The sequence below is a fragment of the Geotrypetes seraphini genome, chromosome 6 (assembly GCF_902459505.1).
Source record: "Geotrypetes seraphini chromosome 6, aGeoSer1.1, whole genome shotgun sequence".
NCBI lineage: Eukaryota > Metazoa > Chordata > Amphibia > Gymnophiona > Dermophiidae > Geotrypetes > Geotrypetes seraphini.
Genome location: NC_047089.1, coordinates 158448128 through 158467957, shown reverse-complemented (window position 1 = coordinate 158467957; position 19830 = coordinate 158448128). Strand labels below are relative to the sequence as shown.

General features: G+C 42.0%; 1 protein-coding gene across 1 annotated transcript in view; it reads left to right on the top strand.

The window, feature by feature from the left end:
* The window catches only part of GRK1 (G protein-coupled receptor kinase 1), a 54534-nt gene that overhangs the window by 10487 nt on the left and 24217 nt on the right, over positions 1–19830 (top strand). Inside the window, exons 4-5 of the mRNA XM_033949443.1 lie at positions 1925–2008; positions 9994–10118. Of these exons, the coding sequence (XP_033805334.1) occupies positions 1925–2008; positions 9994–10118 (209 nt within the window). The remainder of the gene's footprint in view (positions 1–1924; positions 2009–9993; positions 10119–19830) is intronic.

Sequence of the window (19830 nt, the reverse complement as noted above, 5' to 3'; positions counted from 1 at the left end):
GCATATACCATGACAGGATAGAAGCTTGCTTGTAAACCAGGGTGTGTTGAATATGATCTCAGTCACAATTTTACTGCCAGTGCTTTCTTTGTACATTGAATGCTGATCTCTAGATTGCTGCTAGAGATCAGACAGGAACAGTGATGAATTTTGTCACCTTGTCATTCTCTAAGGGGCCACCATTTTGCACTGAGAGCCAGCATGGGTAGGAGCAATTGGGGTTTGTTTCTGCCCAGATTACCCATAGACCAGCAAGGATGCTAAGGTAGGCTCGGGGGTGGGAGTTACTGGTGAGAGCTATTTTTGCGGAGGGCTGGGAGGGGTCTGGAAGGGGGCCTGGCTCACATTGGGAAGAGGGTGGAGGATAGGGATGGATCTTGTTTTGGAGGGAGTCAGGAAGGGAAATCAGAATGGGAGATGGCAGAACTGACAGGTTTCCTTATGCGGTAATCAGCCGGAACTAGCATACTAGAAGTGCCGGGGGTCAACACATGTCCCCTCAGACCAGGATTTGCCTGGGCATGAATTGAAAGTCCAGGTCTAATTTAGTTAGTGATGATTAGAACTTACAAAACCACTTTCTTTCAGCAGCTGAAAATATTGACACGTTTGCTTTTATTTTTTGAACTGAATTGTTTTTATTCTGTTGGTTGCCATGGGCCTTATTTGGATGGGTGAGAAAAAAAAGAGAGAATATATTTATTTAAAACAGTTTTAAGCCGCCTTTATCCAAGGTGGCTCACAATTTTACACACATAATAAAAATAAAAATTTGAAAGCGTAACATACATCAGACATGGAAAAACTAGTATAATATCATATTATCTCAACCTCACCAACACTACATATCATTCTAATAAAAGAGTTTTAACAGCAGCTCAGCTCGTTATATCTCCTTAAGTTCAGCATGGTTATCTTACTACTACTGCTGCTATTAATTATTTCTATAGTGCTACCAGACGTTACGTACGCAGCACTATACAGAGTCACAAAAGAGACAGTCCCTGGTCGAATGAGCTTACAATCTAAACAAACATGACAGTCAAGACAGGCAAACAGGATGCCAGGGTAGGAATACAGTTGGGGGGGATGGTTAATCTGCTGGATAGGGTGGTGAGCAGAGGGAAGAGGGGAGTAGAGTTATGAGTTGAAGGCTGTCTCAAAAAGGTGAGTTTTCGGCCTACTTTTCAACAAAGAAATGGTGGTGGACAGCCTGAGGTGGTTTATTCCAGGCATACGGGTTGGTGAGATGAAAGGAGCAAAGTCTGGAATTGGAAGTGGAGGAGAAGGGTACAGATAAAAGCAAGTTATCTGAGGAACGGAGTTCTCGGGGAGGTGAATAAGAGAGACAAGAAAGGAGGGATACTGAGGGGCTGCAAAATGAACTTGTAGGTTAGTAACAGTAGTTTGAACTGTATGCAAAGGCAAATAAGGAACCAGTGAAGTGGTTTGAGGAGAGGGGTGAGGTGAGTGTAGTGTTAATGGTTTATTAAGGGCTCCTTTTGCAAAGCGGCATGACAAATAAAATTAGAGAATTGAAAGGGCTTCTTCACATTCAGCTCTAACTAATTGAGTTGCACGCTCAACTAGTGATTGCTCTCAAATTTGGATGGACACATTTGAGCAACTTTTATAGAATCTGGGATATTGCGAGGGTAAAGAGCTGTTAATAGGAATTTTGTACATGATTGCGATTTGATATTTGAATTTTATGGCTGTTTGTTGTAACCCACTTACAGTAGTTTTTAGGCGAGTCAGAAATATGCAAAAAATAAAAAAAAATCTTTGAGCTCAGAATATAACTTGATAAAGTTTAATTATAGATATTATACTTTCAAGGCACCAGGACTGTGCTTGGCACCGTATGTCAGACTCTTTTGTTATGTTCCTAGTATTCTGAGCAAAGCCAATGTTTATTTTTCAGGTAATGTCCGTATCTCTGACCTTGGGCTTGCTGTTGAACTGAAGGAAACAAAGTCAAAAACAAAAGGTTATGCAGGAACCTCTGGTAAGCAGTGTATTATCTGAAGCAATATAGTGAACAAAAGAGCAGGCAGAAGCTTCTGTATATGTGGGACTATCTCTGAGGCCCAGATTCTCAAAACTTTAACGCCGTCGCTAAACTGTTTTCCGGCGGTTTAGCTTGTACGCAGTTTAGCGGCGTATTATCATAAGAACATAAGAAGTTGCCTCCACTGGGTCAGACCGAGGTCCATCTCGCCCAGCGGTCCGCTCCCGCGGCGGCCCATCAGGTCTGCGACTTGTGAAGTGGTTTCTGACCACTTTTATAACCTACCTCAAGTTCTATCTGTACCCCTCTATCCCTTTATCCTCCAGGAACCTATCCAAACCCTTCTTGAACCCCTGTACAGAGTTCTGGCCTATCACTTCCTCCGGAAGCGCGTTCCATGTGTCCACCACCCTCTGCGTAAAAAAGGGATTATCTCCGTCTTTAGCGAGGCTTCTAGCAGTCTCCAACACTGACATGCAAATGGACTCTTCAACATTGAAATGAGCCCTCTGGTGGATTTTCAAAAAGCAGCGTCGGCTTTTGGCGACAAAAAAAAGCGACTGGTCCAGAGGTGCTGGTCAGTGTCAGAGACTGCTAGAAAGCCCTGTGTTGTGATGCAGCAGGGGAGATGTCCATTCTCTCTGCTGCATCACAACACCCCTTCCTTAAAATCCCAGATGCGACCACCCCTGCAGCAGGAGAGATGCGTTGTCTGAAATGGGAATTCCCTCCCCGGTGCATCTCGCCTGCTGTTGTTGTTTTTTTTAACGGCGTTGACAGTGTTTTTTCTGCACATGTGCTATCACCAGCGATGGGCACATGCAAATTTAGCGAATCTTTGCTGCTGCCTGCTGACCTCATTTGCATGCGCAATTATGTAAGAATGTCTTGGGTTTTTAGATTTGGTATCAAAACGGTGGCATTAGCAGACCATCGCTTTTTAACACAGGTTTTTGAGAATTCTGGTCTGAGAAAAGATGACTAAAATCACCAGAAACATAAGATGAGGTTTTAATGAATGCTGTTAGAGCAAAAAGTTTGCAATACAATAGTCCAAACCCCTTCATTTTATGTGAAAAAAAAAATGATAGCAGTTCATACATGTGACTTTAGCACACAGTACTTATGGACCCATGACATGAAAAATCAGTCATTTTCAACATTTTGGATCTGCTACTTTAGTCACTTTTCCCCAGAGATAGTCACATATGCATTCCCATTATGGGGGGGAGGGGAGTAGGGGGACAGGGGGGAAGGTAGACAATAAATTTTGAATATACATAACATCTTATTCCAGTCAAGATTTCACTAGTTTGCAGTTTAAAATGTAATGTTTTAAACTGTCAACAGTGATCACACCTTGTTTATCTTTCATTCTCAGAAAAGATGCGCCATATGGGTGAGACCAAAGATCCCTGTTCCATCTCTGACAATGGCCAATAGAGGTCACAAATACCTGGCAGGATCCCTGAGGGGAGCTCCATTCCTTGTTGCTTTTGCCCAGAGATAAATGGTGTCTTTTCCACATCGACACGGCTAGGAATAGTTTATGGTCTTAGGCTTCACAGAACTTGTTTAAACCCATTAATTGGCAACAAATTCCCCAGCTTTACTCTATGGTCATATATTTGAAAGAATAAACATCTAGTCCCTATTTATCCATTCCATCTCACTCAAGAATTTAGGGCTCCTTTTATAAGCTGTGTTAGGGCTTTAATGTGCGCTACATTACCATCAGCGCTTAACGCTAATGCCAGGTTCGAGCTGGCGTTAGTTCTAGCTGCGTAGCACTGGGTTAGCGTGCACTAATCTGCTGCGTGCGCTAAAAACGCTAGAGGATCTTAGCAAAAGGAGCCCTTAGTGACCTCTATCATATCTCCTCTCAGCCATCTCTTTTCCAAGCTGAAGAGCTCTAATCCAGGGGTCTCAAAGTCCCTTCTTCAGGGCCACAATCCAGTCGGGATTCCCCCAATGAATATGCATGAGATATATGTACATGCACTGCTTTCAATGCATATTCATTGGGGAAATCCTGAAAACCCGACTGGATTGCGGCCCTCAAGGAGGGACTTTGAGATCCCTGCAAATCTGTTTAGTCTTTTTTTTCACACGGAAGTCATAACCTCCCTTTTATCATTTTGCTTACCCTTTTTTGTACCTTTTCTACTCTTTCTATCTTTTCTGAAACAGGGCAACCAGAACTTTACACAGTACACAAGGCATGGTTAAAACCATAAATTGATTCAGAGGCATCAAAATATTCTCTATTCTATTCTGAATATATCCTAATTATTTGCTTTTTTGACCTCCTCTGTACATTGACCTGAGGCTTTTAACCGTGTTGGTCAAGGTACTTAAGTAAAAGCAAAAAATACATGTTTAAAAAAAAAATACTTTAGTAAAAGTAAAAAAAAGGTTGTTGCCTTAATATAATACTTTTTGAGTAAAATGTAAAAGTATTATAACTACAACGAATGTAACTACAAGTATTACTCTACAACAGGGGTAGGGAACTCTGGTCCTCGAGAGCCGTATTCCAGTCGGGTTTTCAGGATTTTCCCCAATGAATATGCATTGAAAGCAGTGCATGCAAATAGATCTCATGCATATTCATTGAGGAAATCCTGAAAACCCAACTGGAATACGGCTCTCAAGGACCGAAGTTCCCTACCCCTGCTCTATAATTCAAACCACTCTGCTTTTAGTAAAACTAAAAATTTGAGAATGATTGTCACTTATGCAAGTGTGCTAGTGAGTCATTATTAAACAGCACAGCTAAAAAGGTATTCATCAACAGTAATGGCAGAAAATGGATTGATTAGTCTGCGTAAAAAGATCCTTCAAATCATATTAGGCTGTAATAATACTGATGTCTTTTGACTAGGTCTGCAGATATTGACCAAGGGGATCTCTATTTGAAACACTTGACTTCCATATACTTTATCATTATCATCATTGTCATTTCCATCTACATTAGATGCAGTGTGGTCTAATTCAGTGTTTTTCAACCTTTTTACACCTATGGACCGGCAGAAATAAAAGAATTATTCTGTGGACCGACATTGGTCCGTGGACCGGCGGTTGAAGAACACTGGGCTAAGTCGTGGGCCAGACCCCGCCCATCTCTACCCAATCTCCACCCCAGACCCCGCCCCCATAATAGTACTAATTACACCTTGCACATCCTGTGCCTCATCTGGAAGCCTTCCCTCTGACGTCGCAACGTCAGAGGGAAAGCTTCCGGTTCAGGCGCAGGATACCCGTAGGAGCCACTGCCCGTGGCTTTGTGCACTGAATCAGTTAGGAAAAGGGAGCTGGCTCGAAGATAATGCCGCATCGATTGCACCGTGGACCGGCAGTTGAAGAACACTGTTTTGGGCCTGATGCACCTGCTGGCCCTGTGGACCGGCAGGAAATTTCTGTGGACCGGAACTGGTCCATGGACTGGTGGTTGAAGAACACTGGTCTAATTCATCAATTGCATCTTCATCTTCGTTATCATTATCATGCTGGCCAATTACAGAGAAGGCTTTCACTATTGTTCTAATAATTTTTCATTTGATGACAAACTCTCCGCCCCCCCCCCCCCCTTTTTATCAAGCTTCGCTAGAGGCTTTTAGTGCGGGCTGGCGAGGTAAGTGCTCCAACGCTCATAGGAATTTTATGAGCATTGGAGCATTTGCTGCACCAATCTGTGCTAAAGACCTCTAGCGCGGTGTGAAATAAGGGACTGTCTGTTTGAATATCTTTGAGGCTTGGTTTTTTTTTTTTCTATTTTAAGCATTACCATATTTCCCCATATATAGGCTGCTACCTATACATGGGCTTTATAAACCTGTGTATGGAGCACGGCCTAGTTATATGGGGCGGCCTATGCAGCGATTGTAAATCATCCCCCCACCCCAGTACCTTTTTCGGAGCCCCCTGGATGGCGGACAGTGAATCTCCAGTGGTGCAGGGCAGCTGCGATCTCTTTGGCATCCAGCCTGCCCCCGCACCGCTTGCTGAGTGACTAATGTCAGTTCTCGCGAGTCCCGCAAGAGCTGACATTGGCCATTCAGCAGGTGGTGCGGGGACAGGCTGGATGCCAAAGAGATCGCAGCTGCCTTGCACCGCTGGAGATTCACCGTCCGCTGGCCAGGGGGCTCAGAAAAAGTTACCAGGGTGGGGGGAATATTTTAAAAGGCAGGGGAGGTACCGAAAGATAAGTCGAGGCTAATACCATGGGGCGGCTTATCTTCCGGTTTTTAAATATAGGCTGCCCTTTTCTGCAGCCTATACATGGGTGCGACCTCTGCAGAGGGGCGGCCTATATGCGGGGAAATACCGTAATGGCCATGTTCTAATGTGGCTATTAGCATATGGCCATTTTTAAAAATTAGTGAGTGATTTTGTAGGTGGCAAAGGTAGGTACTGGAAATGTAGGCTAGGGTTTTCAGGGCCTACATTTCTGGCATCTACCTTTGATGTGAATTGCGCCTCTTGAGCCACCTACCGCCACCTAATGGCACTTTTGGCATTAGCCACGCCTACAGTGGCATTAGACCTGATTCTTGTGCCATTTTTTTTAGGTGCCTTGAATTTTTTTTAAGTACTGTTGTAAATGACATTTCCCTTTTAACTCACCCCCCCCCTCCCCCCCGGTTACAAAACTGTAGCGCAGTTTTTAGTGCCAGCCTTGGCAGTAACAGCTCCAATGCTCAGAGAATTCCTATGAGTGTTGGAGCTGTTACTGCCGCAGCAGGTGCTAAAAACTGTGCTATAGTTTTGTAAAGCGGGGGTGGGGGGGTGGGGGGAGGGTTTAGGCACTGGTAGGGCGCCTACTGGCACATAAGCAGCAGCAGCGGCAGCGGTTTGTTGTCTGGGTGAGTGAGGGCGGGAGGGGAGAATCGCCAGCGTGTTCCTTGCCTTTGTGTTCGAAAATGGAATTCGGCACAGAGGGACACATCACACTGTCAGGGAACACGCCCTCCTAATTGCGCATGCATGCTTAGGATTTTATTATAGAGGTTGGGCCTTAGCACACAATAATGTAGATAGGCCAACTGATTACTACAGAGATGCCCACTCTCTGCCCCTGACATGCTGCTTCAAAGAAAAAAATTAGCATGTGGTTAACATACTCAGTTTTCCAAGTTACCGTGGGATCCTTGAGCACATCCTAAAGTACTCCATTTTTTTGCTGCATTAGGCAGGCATTAGCACCTAAGACCCCTAGGTTAGTCTATTTTAAAAAGTAACTTTCAGTGGAGATAGGGCCCCTTTTACAAAGCTACAATAGTGATTCTCCTGTGGCAAATGGCCCATAGCTCATAGTAATTGAATGTGCTTCGGAGTATTTGCCACAGAAAAATCGCTACCGCAACTTTGCAAAAGGGGCCCAAAATTTGCAGCCCCAAGATTTCCATTTTATTTAGTTTTCCATATCATTTATGGGATTAAACATTTTTTTTATTCATTTGCGGGCCAATATTGTAAATATTGCATACTCTCTATGAAGAGTGCATACTATTTATGACACAGGAAAAATAAAATTGGGGTTTGGCACATCCCTAAAAAGTTCACTGGAATTCAAGAAAGCATAAGACAGGCTCAAAAGAATTTTAGGGAAATTGGAAACTGAGGAACTGCCCTAGGCATGGATAATAGAAAAATTTGGGGCAAGCATGGAGAATGTTTGTGAAGAGAATGAATTAAGTAGGGATTGCAGTGTTGCTCCATGAATAGAAAATGTCGGTGGGACTTATATAAGTTATGTGTTAGGAGTCACAAATTCTTATTTCATGTAAAAATTAAATGATCCCTCTAAAAACAGGAAAACCATTTTGAAAATCTCTCACTGTGCTTCACAAAGAAGCATCCTGCAACCACAAATGCCAGGCAGGATGCTTCTTTTTAAGAATAAGAACATACTGGGACAGACCGAAGATGCATCAAGTCCAGTATTCTGTTTCCAACAATGGCCAACCCAGGTCCCAAGCATCTAGCTAGATCCCAACAGATTCTATGTTGCTTATCCTAGGAATAAGCAGTGGATTTCCCCGTGCCATCTCAATAATGGCCTATGGATTTCTCTTTTAGGAAATTATACAAACTTTTAAAAACCCGCTAAGCTAACTGATTTCATCACATTCTCTGGCAACGAATTTCCAGAATTTAATGTGGACAAATGCAAAGTGATGCATAATGGGAAGAATAGCCCAAATCATATGCTATCGGATGCTAGGGTCCACTTTGGGGGTTAGCACTCAAGAAAGGGATCTGGGTGTCATTGTAGACTAGTGTATCGCAAACTGTGTGCCACGGCACACCAGTGTGCCTCCTGAGATTTCTGGTGTGCTGTGACACACTGGCGAAGAAGAGAGTCATCCACACCGGCTGCCTGCCTCGCGGCGAGAGGCACATCCTGTAGGAAGTCAGCCGGTGCAGCTCACTCTCCTCCTGGCTGGTGTCTCTCCTCTTCTCCCCGCACCTCCCAAATCCCTGTATGGGCAGGGTCGCGGCCAGATGGGCCTCCATGCATGTGCGGACAGTGACACGATGACATCATGTATGTGCATGATGTCATCATGTCAACTTCCCGGTGCCTTCCGGCCGGGGCACTGATTTTAGTGTGCTGCCGGCTGGAAAAGTTTGCGAGACACTGTTGTAAACAATATGATGAAACCTTCTGCCTAATGTGTGACAGCGGCCAAAAAAGCAAACAAGATGCTAGGAATTATTTAAAACGTGATGGTTAACAAGACTAAAGATATTATAATGCCTCTGTATTGCTCCATGGTACGACCTCACCTGGAGTATTGTGTTCAATTCGGATCTCTTTATCTCAAGAAATATATAGTGGCACTAGAAAAGGTTCAAAGAAGATCGACCAAGATGATAAAGGGGATGGAACTCCTCTCGCATGAGGAAAGACTAAAAAGGTTAGGGCTCTTCAGCTTGGAAAAGAGAAGGCTGAGGGGAGATATGATTGAAGTCTACAAAATCCTGAGTGGAGTAGAATGGGTACAAGTGGATCAATTTTTCACTCCGTCAAAAATTACAAAGATTAGGGGGACTGCAAGGAAATACTTTTAAAACCAATAGGAGGAAATATTTTTTCACTCAGTTAATAGTTAAGCTCTGGAATGCATTGCCAGAGGTTGTGGTAAGAGTGGATAGCGTAGCTGGTTTTAAGAAAGGTTTGGACAATTTCCTGGAGGAAAAGTCCATATTCTGTTATTAAGACATGGGGGAAGCCTCTACTTGCCCTGGATGGAATGTTGCTACTCTTTGGGTTTTGGCCAGGTACTAGGGACCTGGATTGGCCACTGTGAGAATGGGTTACTGGGCTTGATGGACCATTGGCTATTCTTATGTTCTAATTTAATTACATGTTGTATGAGGAAATACTTTCTCTAGCTTGTTTCATCACATGTCCCCTAGTCCTAGTGTTTTTGGAAACAAGCAATTCACATCTACCCTTTCCACTCCACTCATTAATTTATAGACCTCTATCATATCATCTCTAAGTTGTCTCTTCTCCAAGTTGAAGAGCCCTAGCTGCTCCTTTCCTCATAGGAAAGTTGTCCCATCCCTTTTATCATTTTTTGTTGCACAGTGAGAGACTTTCAAATTGGTTTCCCTATTTTTATTGGGATCATTTAATTTTTACATGATATAAGAATTTGTGACTCCCGATGCAGGCAGGTGTCCACCGATACATTTGCTAAAAAAAGTCTTGATTTTATTATACTATACATTGGCTGGATGACATTGTGTCAGATTCCTACTCCTTTGCTTCTTTGTTGGTTTTGTGTTGGGGCAATCTTTTTTATCCTGCAGAGTTGGGGTTTTTTTTTTTTTTTTTGGGAGGGGGGCTCTAAGTTACTTGTTGCCATATTCTATGTTTCAAATATGCATTTTTTTTTGTACCAGCATGTGCATTCTAAGGGCAATTGCAGAGCCCTTCCCACATTGATCTAGATTTGATGTGTTGATAGGTTTCATGGCTCCTGAACTGTTGAAAGGTGAAGAATATGATTTTTCTGTGGACTATTTTGCACTTGGTGTTACACTCTATGAAATGATTGCAGCCAAAGGACCCTTTCGATCCCGAGGAGAAAAGGTATTGAAGTTCATTGTCCTGATAAAGAGGCCTTGGTCTTATATGTGGTAAGATCCCTGGAAAATGAGTTGGCTTAATTAAACTATTTAGCAATATCTTTATTTTTTTTAATTTATTTATTTTTTTTAATTCAATTTTTCTATACCGTTCTCCCAGGGGAGTTCAGAACGGTTTTACATGAATTTATTCAGGTACTCAAGCATTTTTCCCTGTCTGTCCCGGCGGGCTCACAATCTACCTAATGTACCTGGGGCAATGGGGGGATTAAGTGACTTGCCCAGGGTCACAAGGAGCAGCGTGGGTTTGAACCCACAACCCCAGGGTGCTGAGGCTGTAGCTTTCACCACTGCGCCACACACTCCCCTCCCTTTAGACATTCAGTACAGAATGAAGGCTGAAGTTGTTGAGTATTTAATCTTTAGTCACATGGCTAATGGTTAGTGCTGTGGGATGAGAACCTGGGGAACTGGGCTTGATTCCCACTATGGTTCCTTGTGATCTTGGACAAGACACTTAACCCTCCATTGCCCTAGGTACAAAAACCCAGGGACAGAGAAAAATATCTGCATATAATCAATGTAAGAACATAAGAATTGCCTTACTGGTACAGATTGAAGGTCCATCAAGCCCAGTATCTTATTTCAAACAGTGGCCAACCCAGATCCCAAATATCTAGCTAGATCCCAAGTAAAAAAAAACAGATTTTTATGCTGCTTATCCTAAGAATAAGCAGAGATTGCATCACAGCAGTGGTGTAGTAAGGGTAGGAGGTGGCCAGAGCTCCTTCCCATCCCCCATTCCACACTTGCGCTCTCCCTCCCCCCCCCCCCCCCGTACCTCTTAATAATGATTGGACCATGGGACCGCATAAGGACAACCCATCACAATCGAACACTGAACTAACAAAACATAGGTCAAGGATGTGACCATCCTTGTGAGTAGTAGATGACACAATTTGCTTCCACCCTAGACCCTCCAGAGCAGTGAGGAACATAGCCACCTGGGTGCTAGCCTCACAATAATCTACCCACATATTGAAATCTCCCAACTGAATCGTACAAGTGGCATCTATCTTATTTTCAATAAGAAATTCCAATAATAGAGACATATCATTCATCAACACTTTTGGGGAGTGGTGACTCATCATAACCGCGCGGGACAAACACATGCCAACAATGGTGCACCGACAATCACGCGCAGGACTTATACGCACTGGATTAAAACAGCTACTGTAAGTGCTCCGAACCCCCTACTAAACTTAGAAGTGTTCGCATTCCCGTTGGGGGGTATGGGGGGAATCCCCCCATTACAGAGGAAACTGCCGATTACTTCCCAAAATGAGGTAAAACGGCAGTTTCCTCTGTAATGGGGGGAGGGGTGTCATCCCCTCCACCCCCCCAAAGAAAGCGTGAACACTTCTAAGTAATGGGAGGGTTCCCTCACACACACCCCTCGGAGCACTTACTGTAACTGTTTTAATCTGGCGCGCATAAGTCCTGCGCGAGATTGTCGGCATGCCATTGTTAACATAAGAACATAAGAACATAAGCAATGCCTCTGCTGGGTCAGACCTGAGGTCCATCATGCCCAGCAGTCCGCTCACGCGGCGGCCCAACAGGTCCAGGACCTGTGCAGTAATCCTCTATTTATACCCCTCTATCCCCTTTTCCAGCAGGAAATTGTCCAATCCTTTCTTAAACCCCTGTACTGTACTCTGCCCTATTACTCCCTCTGGAAGCGCATTCCAGGTGTCCACCACTCGTTGGGTAAAGAAGAACTTCCTAGCATTCGTTTTAAATCTGTCCCCTTTCAACTTTTCCAAGTGTCCTCTTGTTCTTTTATTTTTCGAAAGTTTGAAGAATCTGTCCTTCTCTACTCTCTCTATGCCCTTCATGATCTTATAAGTCTCTGTTGGCGCACATTTGTCCCGCATGTTTTAGTGAAGCGAATATCATCAAAAATTCTAAGCTGCCCTAATGAAACAATTTAGCAACAAAAAATTTACAATTAAAATTAGACAGAATTAAAACATCGCCCCCTTTCTTCCCACCAAGGTTTAGAGAAAGCATAATAATCAGCACCACAAAGTTGAGTCATCAACACTTGTTCAGAATCTAATAACCAGAGTTCCGTAATACACATAACATCTGTTTTTTTTGGAACACAATAGATCTATAAGTATATCAATTTTGTTTCTTACAGATCGCACATTGACTAATATCAAGCTTAAACTGCCAGAAACCCCAGCTTCCCGATTGTCCCCAGAAATTTGTACCTCTTTTAACCCACTAGAAGATGGTCTGAAAGAGCTTCTGCCCGATAGCAGACCATCCTCCCCCTCCCAATACGGAAAGGTATAAAACCCATGACTGACCATAGCCCAATACCACCCCTTTAGCCCTCCGAAGCATGAAGGAGTGCACAAAGGAGCACTCCTTTGTCACGCCTCTTTGTCGGCATGATAAAGGCAGCGCTTGGCCTCTGGCGCTGCCCTCATCAATTTAAAGCTCCTGCCACACCATGACATCACAGTGGGCAGAGCTTCATGCTGTCCCGAAGAGGCAAGCAGACACCAACAGAAGAAAACTGCCCGGAAAAGCAAGTCCAGGGTTGATATCACCAGCGGCAGTGCAATTGCCAACAACAAAATGCAGAAAGCAACAGTTCAGAACAAAGTCAAGCAGATATCTCTGGCACTGGCCTCCGGCGCGAGTGGCTTCTGCAAGCATGCTCCTCGCGCCAGCACTGGATTTCCCTCTTATGTCATTTTGTGGTCCCATGACCTGGAAGTGATTCAGAGGGGAACCAAGCTGGTGTGAGTAGCAACAGGCTTGCCCTAGTGAAGATAATACAGAAGTACGGGATGCGGGGAGGGTTTGCGCGAGGATGGCGTGGTGTGGCAGGGCAGGGCAGAGAGGTGCCAGCTCCCCCACCGACTTGGTGCTTGGGGTAGTCCACATCTTTACCCCCTTTACTACATTACTGCATCACAGAAAGGTGGTATATCGTATCCATGACCTATGACCCTCTCTAGCAGTGGTCTCCAACCTTTTTCATGGAAAGGGCCATAGTGTGAGTATGAGAAAGCTCTGAAGGCCACCAAAAGATTTCAAGTTTATACATGCTATTAATTTTACAAACTGCCTTGACCTGCTTCTTCAGACTGGGTATTAAACATTAAAAATTTATACTAATTGATTCTAAACTCTTCAATTATATATTTTAAAAGCTCACTTTATTTTGTATTGTCAACAGCAGCAAACTCCATAAATGAGACACCTGAGTAACACACTTACAGATTGTTTGCAGTTACTATATCAAGTGGACACGATTGAGATTAGTGCATTTACGGGATTTGAAAAGCATTTCAGCCAACTGCTTGAGGGCCACAATAGTTTTGTTTAGTTTATTTGATAGACTGCAAATATTAACAGAAGTAAAATCTATGTGGTTTTCATTAAAAATGAGGGTTGGGGAAAATATGCATATCCATAGGTGTTGAACCGGGGGAAGCCACAGGGGCCATGGCCTCCCCAAAAATTCTCAGTTACTGTTTTTGCCCTTCCACCCGCCCTGCTCTCAGTGTTTGTTTAAAATCTTTGGGCAGCCACCGCACAGCTGTCACACAGTGCCAAAAAACAGGCCTGCTCGGAACCCTTCATTCTATTTCCGGGGGCAGGCCTGCTCGTGGATGCTGCACGGCGGTGGCTGAAGATTTAAAACTAAAGCGCCGGGAAGAGGTGGGTGGAGGACTCAGGATTGCGCCAGGGCAGAGCTCCAGGGCCCCCCCAAACAGAGCAGCGTTCCGCTGCCTAAGTGCATATCTAAATATTAAGAACGAACAAAAGTCAACAAAATTCACAGATACAAAATAAAAACTGGGAAGGAGAGAGTTACAAAGCATAAAGGAATACAATGAAAGGTTAATAATATAGTAGTAGATAAAGGCAGGAGAAATTTATGCTCCGATAGAAAATGTAACTTAGAATTTAAGCTACAGTTTATCTAAGAATCAAAACATCATATATTATCATAGAGTGAATTGAAGCCAGTGTGAAATAATAAGCTTTTAGCTAAGATTTAAAGATTTTGAAGAGTTGGAGCAATGACAGAAAAACATGAGTTTCTTTGAATGCCCATGAAAACCTGCCTAAAGGAAGGGACCGTCAAAAGATTTTGCTGGATAGAGCGAAGTCCTCCCGGGGGGGGCATAAGGAAGCAGTAGATTAGCCAAAATGGAAGGAATTCCTGAGATTTGAATCTGAGAAAAGGAGTACATTAAGTTTAAATGGCATCCTATTGGTAACTGGGAGAATGTGCTCTGATTTTAAGACGTGTGATGTGATCATTCTTTGAACAGTTATGCAGTAAACGAATTGCAGTATTCTGAACAAATTGAAGTATGGCAGTATGGAAGACCTATTAGGACGGAGTTGCAGTAGTCCAGTTTAGAGAAGACTAAATAGTATAAGAGGATAAGAAGGCTGTTATGAGTTAAGAACAAGGAAACAGAACATAGTTGGTGTAGAACAAGAAAAGAAGAGGAAACTACATTAGAAATATGAGAATGGATTGATAATGTATTGTCTATATTCACCCCTAGGATTTTTGTTGACGTACAGTATGAAAGGACATTTCCCTTCATGGTGAAATGTGATGGGTTTAAAGGAGGAACCCTTGAAGAAAAAAATCATTACAGATGTTTTGGGGAATTTATTTTTAATTTATTTTTCACTAACCAGTCAGCTACTTGATCGAGTTTTTCTGAAATTGATGAATAATTGTAAGAAAGTTGTGAATTGAAGGGGAGAAGAAGTTGAATATCATCAGGGTAAATAAAGAAAGTAGAACCAAGTGACTGAAGTAAGAGGGTGAGAGGAGCACAAAAAATATTAAAGAATTGGACCCCGCACATACCCGTTGAGGAACTCCAGAAAGTAGTGGTTTAGGAGGTGAGAATAATCCTGAGCTCAGTACAGAATAAGACCTGCTTGTCAAGTAAGAGTGAAAGCATTGTAAAGTTTCAAGTTTAATTAATTTTAATATACAGACCATCGACATGCACCTGGCTGGTTTACAATGCTAAAAATGAAAGATTAAAATAAATTTTTGTAGGGGGGGAAATTTGAACATTAAATAGACAAATTACAAATATGGATATGAGCTTGAGGGTAAAGGGGGAGGGGAAAATTAATAATTATATAATTAAGTTTGATTAATTATGGGTATGTCCTTTAAATGGTCTCCCAGTCTCACAAGGTCCTCTTACATTTTTTCACAATCCTCTTGTGATTTATCAGTTTTTTAACAACTTTGTAAAACAACACTCAAAGAGAAGAACCAATGTTCCACATTGATTCTGATACAAAAAGCAACAAGAACAGTGGAACAGAAGAACAGAAGATCCTGGATTACAGGAGATTTCATGTGCAAATGTTTATTATTCTCAAAATGTCATTTTGATAACTTCACAACAAATTCCCTTAAATACAGAAAATCTGTATGAAGATTAAAACAGTAATTGCATCATTTGTTCTTAGCTCACAGGACATTCCATGAACCCGGGACCTTACATGGACCGTGTTTTGGCAATATTTTGCCTTCCTCAGGGGTTCCTGGTGATAATCTTGAAGCTGAGATATGTGGGGAATGGCTGTGAGCAATGGATACGATTTCAAGGCATATCAAACCTGTCTGGCTCATCTCTGCAGGCGCTCGCACCCCAGATTGTCTAAGATTCAAGATTATCGCCAGGACCCCTGAGGAAGGCAAAATAGCAAATCAGGGCTTGCTCTATGTATATGTGAGAGTTGCTCTCACAACAATGAATCAGACAGGAGAGTTGGGGATTATGATGAACCTCCGCATGAATCATTTGCATGCAAACTTATTAGTGGATGAATATCTCTTTTTGAATCGACCAAAAATCAGATCGGAGCAGAACCACATGGTCTTACCAATCCTCTTTAGTGTTTCTGGGTCCCAGTGCTGTACCATCGGTTTCTCAATTCTGGAGAACTAAATGCTACTTCATTGTTCTCTCATCCAGGTCCTGAAGCGTCGTGATGTTTGTCCCACACATAGCATCGTACAGGGACAACTAATGACATAAACAACTAATGACATAAACAACAAACTCTGTGCTACCCTTCTCTATTGAGAAAATTGATCATTTAACCCTACTCTCTGTTTTCTATCTTTCAACCAGTTCATTATCCATAATAGGATATTACCCCCTAGCCCATGTTTTTCTAATTTCCTCAGAAGTCTTCCATGAGGTACTTTGCCAAATGTCTTTTGAAAATCTAGATGCACAATATCGACCGGCTCACCTTTATCCACTGGTTCATTCACCCTTTCAAAAAAATGTAATAGATTGATGAGGCAAGATTTTCTTTGACTAAATCCATGTTAGCTTTCTCTTGTTAATCCATGCTTATGTATATGCTCTATCATTTTGGTTTTTTATAAGTCTCTATCATTTTGCCCAGCACCAATGTCAAACCCACTGGTCTATAATTTCTCGGATCACCTCTGGAACCTTTTGTAAAAATCGGTGTTATATTGGCCACCCTCCATGCAGCTTCCTTTATCCTTCTACACTGAGGCTTCTTGTTTGAAGCAGGACGCTTGCAAATAGAAGAGAGCAATGAATACCGACATCTCTGCACCTGCTTATAATCTCTGCAGCCTGGAATGAAGGCAGCACAAAGGAGTCAAAGTGGCTAAGATGGGTCAAACCATCAGCTGCCTCAGATCTCCTCTGGCTAGCAGGATTACCCCTCCCAAGCAGAAAATGGATGCCTATCACACAGGTATGAATTAGTGGGGATAATGAAGGTCCTATGGAGCTGGACTCTTTAGCATTGTTCAATTTTGAAGTAAGAGTAGCTCAAGAGTTGAGAAGGAGTACAACTGTCACCATGGATGCCTTCAGATAAAATACAAGCTGTGAAAAGATTCTTAGTTCTTCAGGAAAGTCATTAGACAATTTCTAGCCAGGTACAGGTACTTCTAGCCGACACTATGGACCCTACTTTTCAGGATGTGTATCTGCAGCCCACGTAAATGTGTGGATTCTGAATATCCTCTAAAATTTCTATAACTCAATTCCGTTCACAAAAGTATACTCATTCACCATAACGCTCAAATTCATACATTGAGAGCTATAAGGGAGTTCAGATTTCCACTCAATTCATACGATATTGGTGGTGATATTATTCCCTTTATAGTTTTTAGGGTTTTTTTCAATTTTACTTCTATTTTTTTAGGTTTTTCAATTTTATCTACTTATCATTTAGTCACTTTATAATCTTAACTTATCATTTCATTATGACTTAGCTTTTATTACTACGGGTTCCCCTTCCCGATGCGTTTCGCCTATCTTTATCAAGGTCGGGGGAACTAGTAAAAAACAAAATAAAAATAGATTAATTATCATTCCTAAAATACAATTCAATATATTAAATAAGTTCATTAAAGGTTTATTTATTAAATATATTTATTGATTTTCAAATCATATAATCAAGAATAAATTTGTACAGAAAGCAAAATTAGTAATTCTACATGAAGCAAGAAATATTCCAATAACATTAAGATCATTTATAACTAAAATGCTCAAGTCATCAAATTTTGGATCCAAGATTTCTTAGCGAGAACAAAAGAAAAGAATTGAACAGAATGTACACTCTTTCATTTAAAGTTAGCTAGAGGGCTGATTGCTGGGATTAATCAATAATCTTAGGGCTTATGATTTTTCTGCCTCCAATCGGGAGAGCGCTAAGAAAGAAGTCAACTGATTAGGCTCAAAGAAAATATACTTAACTGATCGGTGATGCACTATATACTTACAAGGATGTCGTAAATAGAAAGTAGCACCTAAAGATGTAACACCTGGCTTCAACATAAGAAATTCATGGCGACGCTTTTGGGTCTCTCATGATAGATCAGGAAATATTTGCACTTTACAACCCATAAATTCTTTCTGTCTATTTTTAAAGAATAGTTTTAACAACCAAACTTTATCAATAGAGAGAGCTACTGTTACAATCAAAGTACTTGGTTCTACAGCCTCTTTATCAGATTTTTCCAATAACTCCGATACATCCAATAGTCCTTGGTCCGAAGACTTTTTTTAGCAATTTAATCTTATTGGGTAAATAATAAACTCGTGATAAAGGAGGTAGTGAATCTTCTGAGGCCCCCAAAGCTTCAAGAAGATATCTTTTAAACATTTCTCTGGGTGGTACCAATGGTAGCCTAGGAAAGTTAATTAATCTTAAGTTGTTGTATCTGGAGTTGTTTTCCAAATTCTCCATCTTTCTCCTAAGATTTATATTATCTTTCATTAAAGTTTCCTGTAGTTGTTTAGATGATTTAATTTCCTGTTCAAGCTTCTGAACAGAAGATTTAGAGGCAGTCATTTCGTTTTTCAATACTTTAAGTTCAGTAGAATGTTGAGACAATTTCCCCTCAATTAACTGAAGTTTGGGACTTATGGTCTTCACTAGTCCGGCCATAAGATCCCACAGTGAGTCCAGAGTTACTTCTGAGGGTTTTTCCAGGGAAATTAAAGATATAGAAGTGTCATAGTGCTCACCATCCAGTTGATTAACTTGTCGCTGTCCCTGAAGGCTAACTCGCCTCTCCTTAGATGATTTTCCCTCAGCTTCTTCAAAGGAGCTCATGTCAATATGAGTTCCTATCAGCAGGCTCTGTGTTGGACTACTTGCCTCAGGGGAAGGAAAAGCCCCGACATCCGGGGTTCCCATACCCCTTGGAGAGCTGCTTAACTGAGGCTGCGGGGGCGGCGCCCTAACGTCGGGGCTCAGAGATGTCTCCAATCCCGGAGGATCATTTAAGGTTTATAATTTAATTACCATTCCTAAAATACTATTAAATATATCCAAAATTTCTACTCTAACTTGCCTTTACGTGAAGTGCAACTTTTCCATCAATATCAGCCACTGGCGATCCAAATATTAGTGTAAGTTGGCATTTATGCGCCAACATTGAGGCATGCCCACTTATGCCATGCATGTCAATAGCAGCTAAAAATGCACAACCTAAATGCAGCATAAGAATTGCCATACTAGGACAGGTTGAAGGTCCATCAAGCCCAGTATCCTTTTTCTAACAGTGGCCAACCCAAGTCCCAAGTACTTAGCTAGATCCCCAAGTAGTAAAACAAATTTTATGCATTTCCCCAAGTCCATCTCAACAATGGTCTATGGCCTTCTCTTTTAGGAAATTATCCAAGCCTTTTTTTAAACCCCGCTAAGCTAACTGATTTGACCACATTCTCCTGCAAGAAATTCTAGAGTTTAATTACACGTTGTGTGAAGAAATATTTTCTCCGGTTTGTGTAAGCCATAATGGCATTCTACAAGAAAAGTGACGTGTAATTGTTGGGCACACTCATGCCCTCCGCATGTGCCTCCCCCTGTGAATGCCTTTTTGCATTTCTGCCCCAAGCGAGTTGCACACTTAAATTGTTGAATACCAGTTAGCACTCAACTAGCACTTATATGTAACTGTAACAATCACTTGCACAAATGCTAGCATTCTATAAAGCATACATATTTACACCTAATGTTAGGCAACCTGTTATAGAATGAAGGGGGCTAATGTATATGTTTTTGGAAGAAAGCACAGAGCTATTTCATAAGTCTAGTGAAAATTAAAAAGAGAATTTTATACACATCCTAAGTGC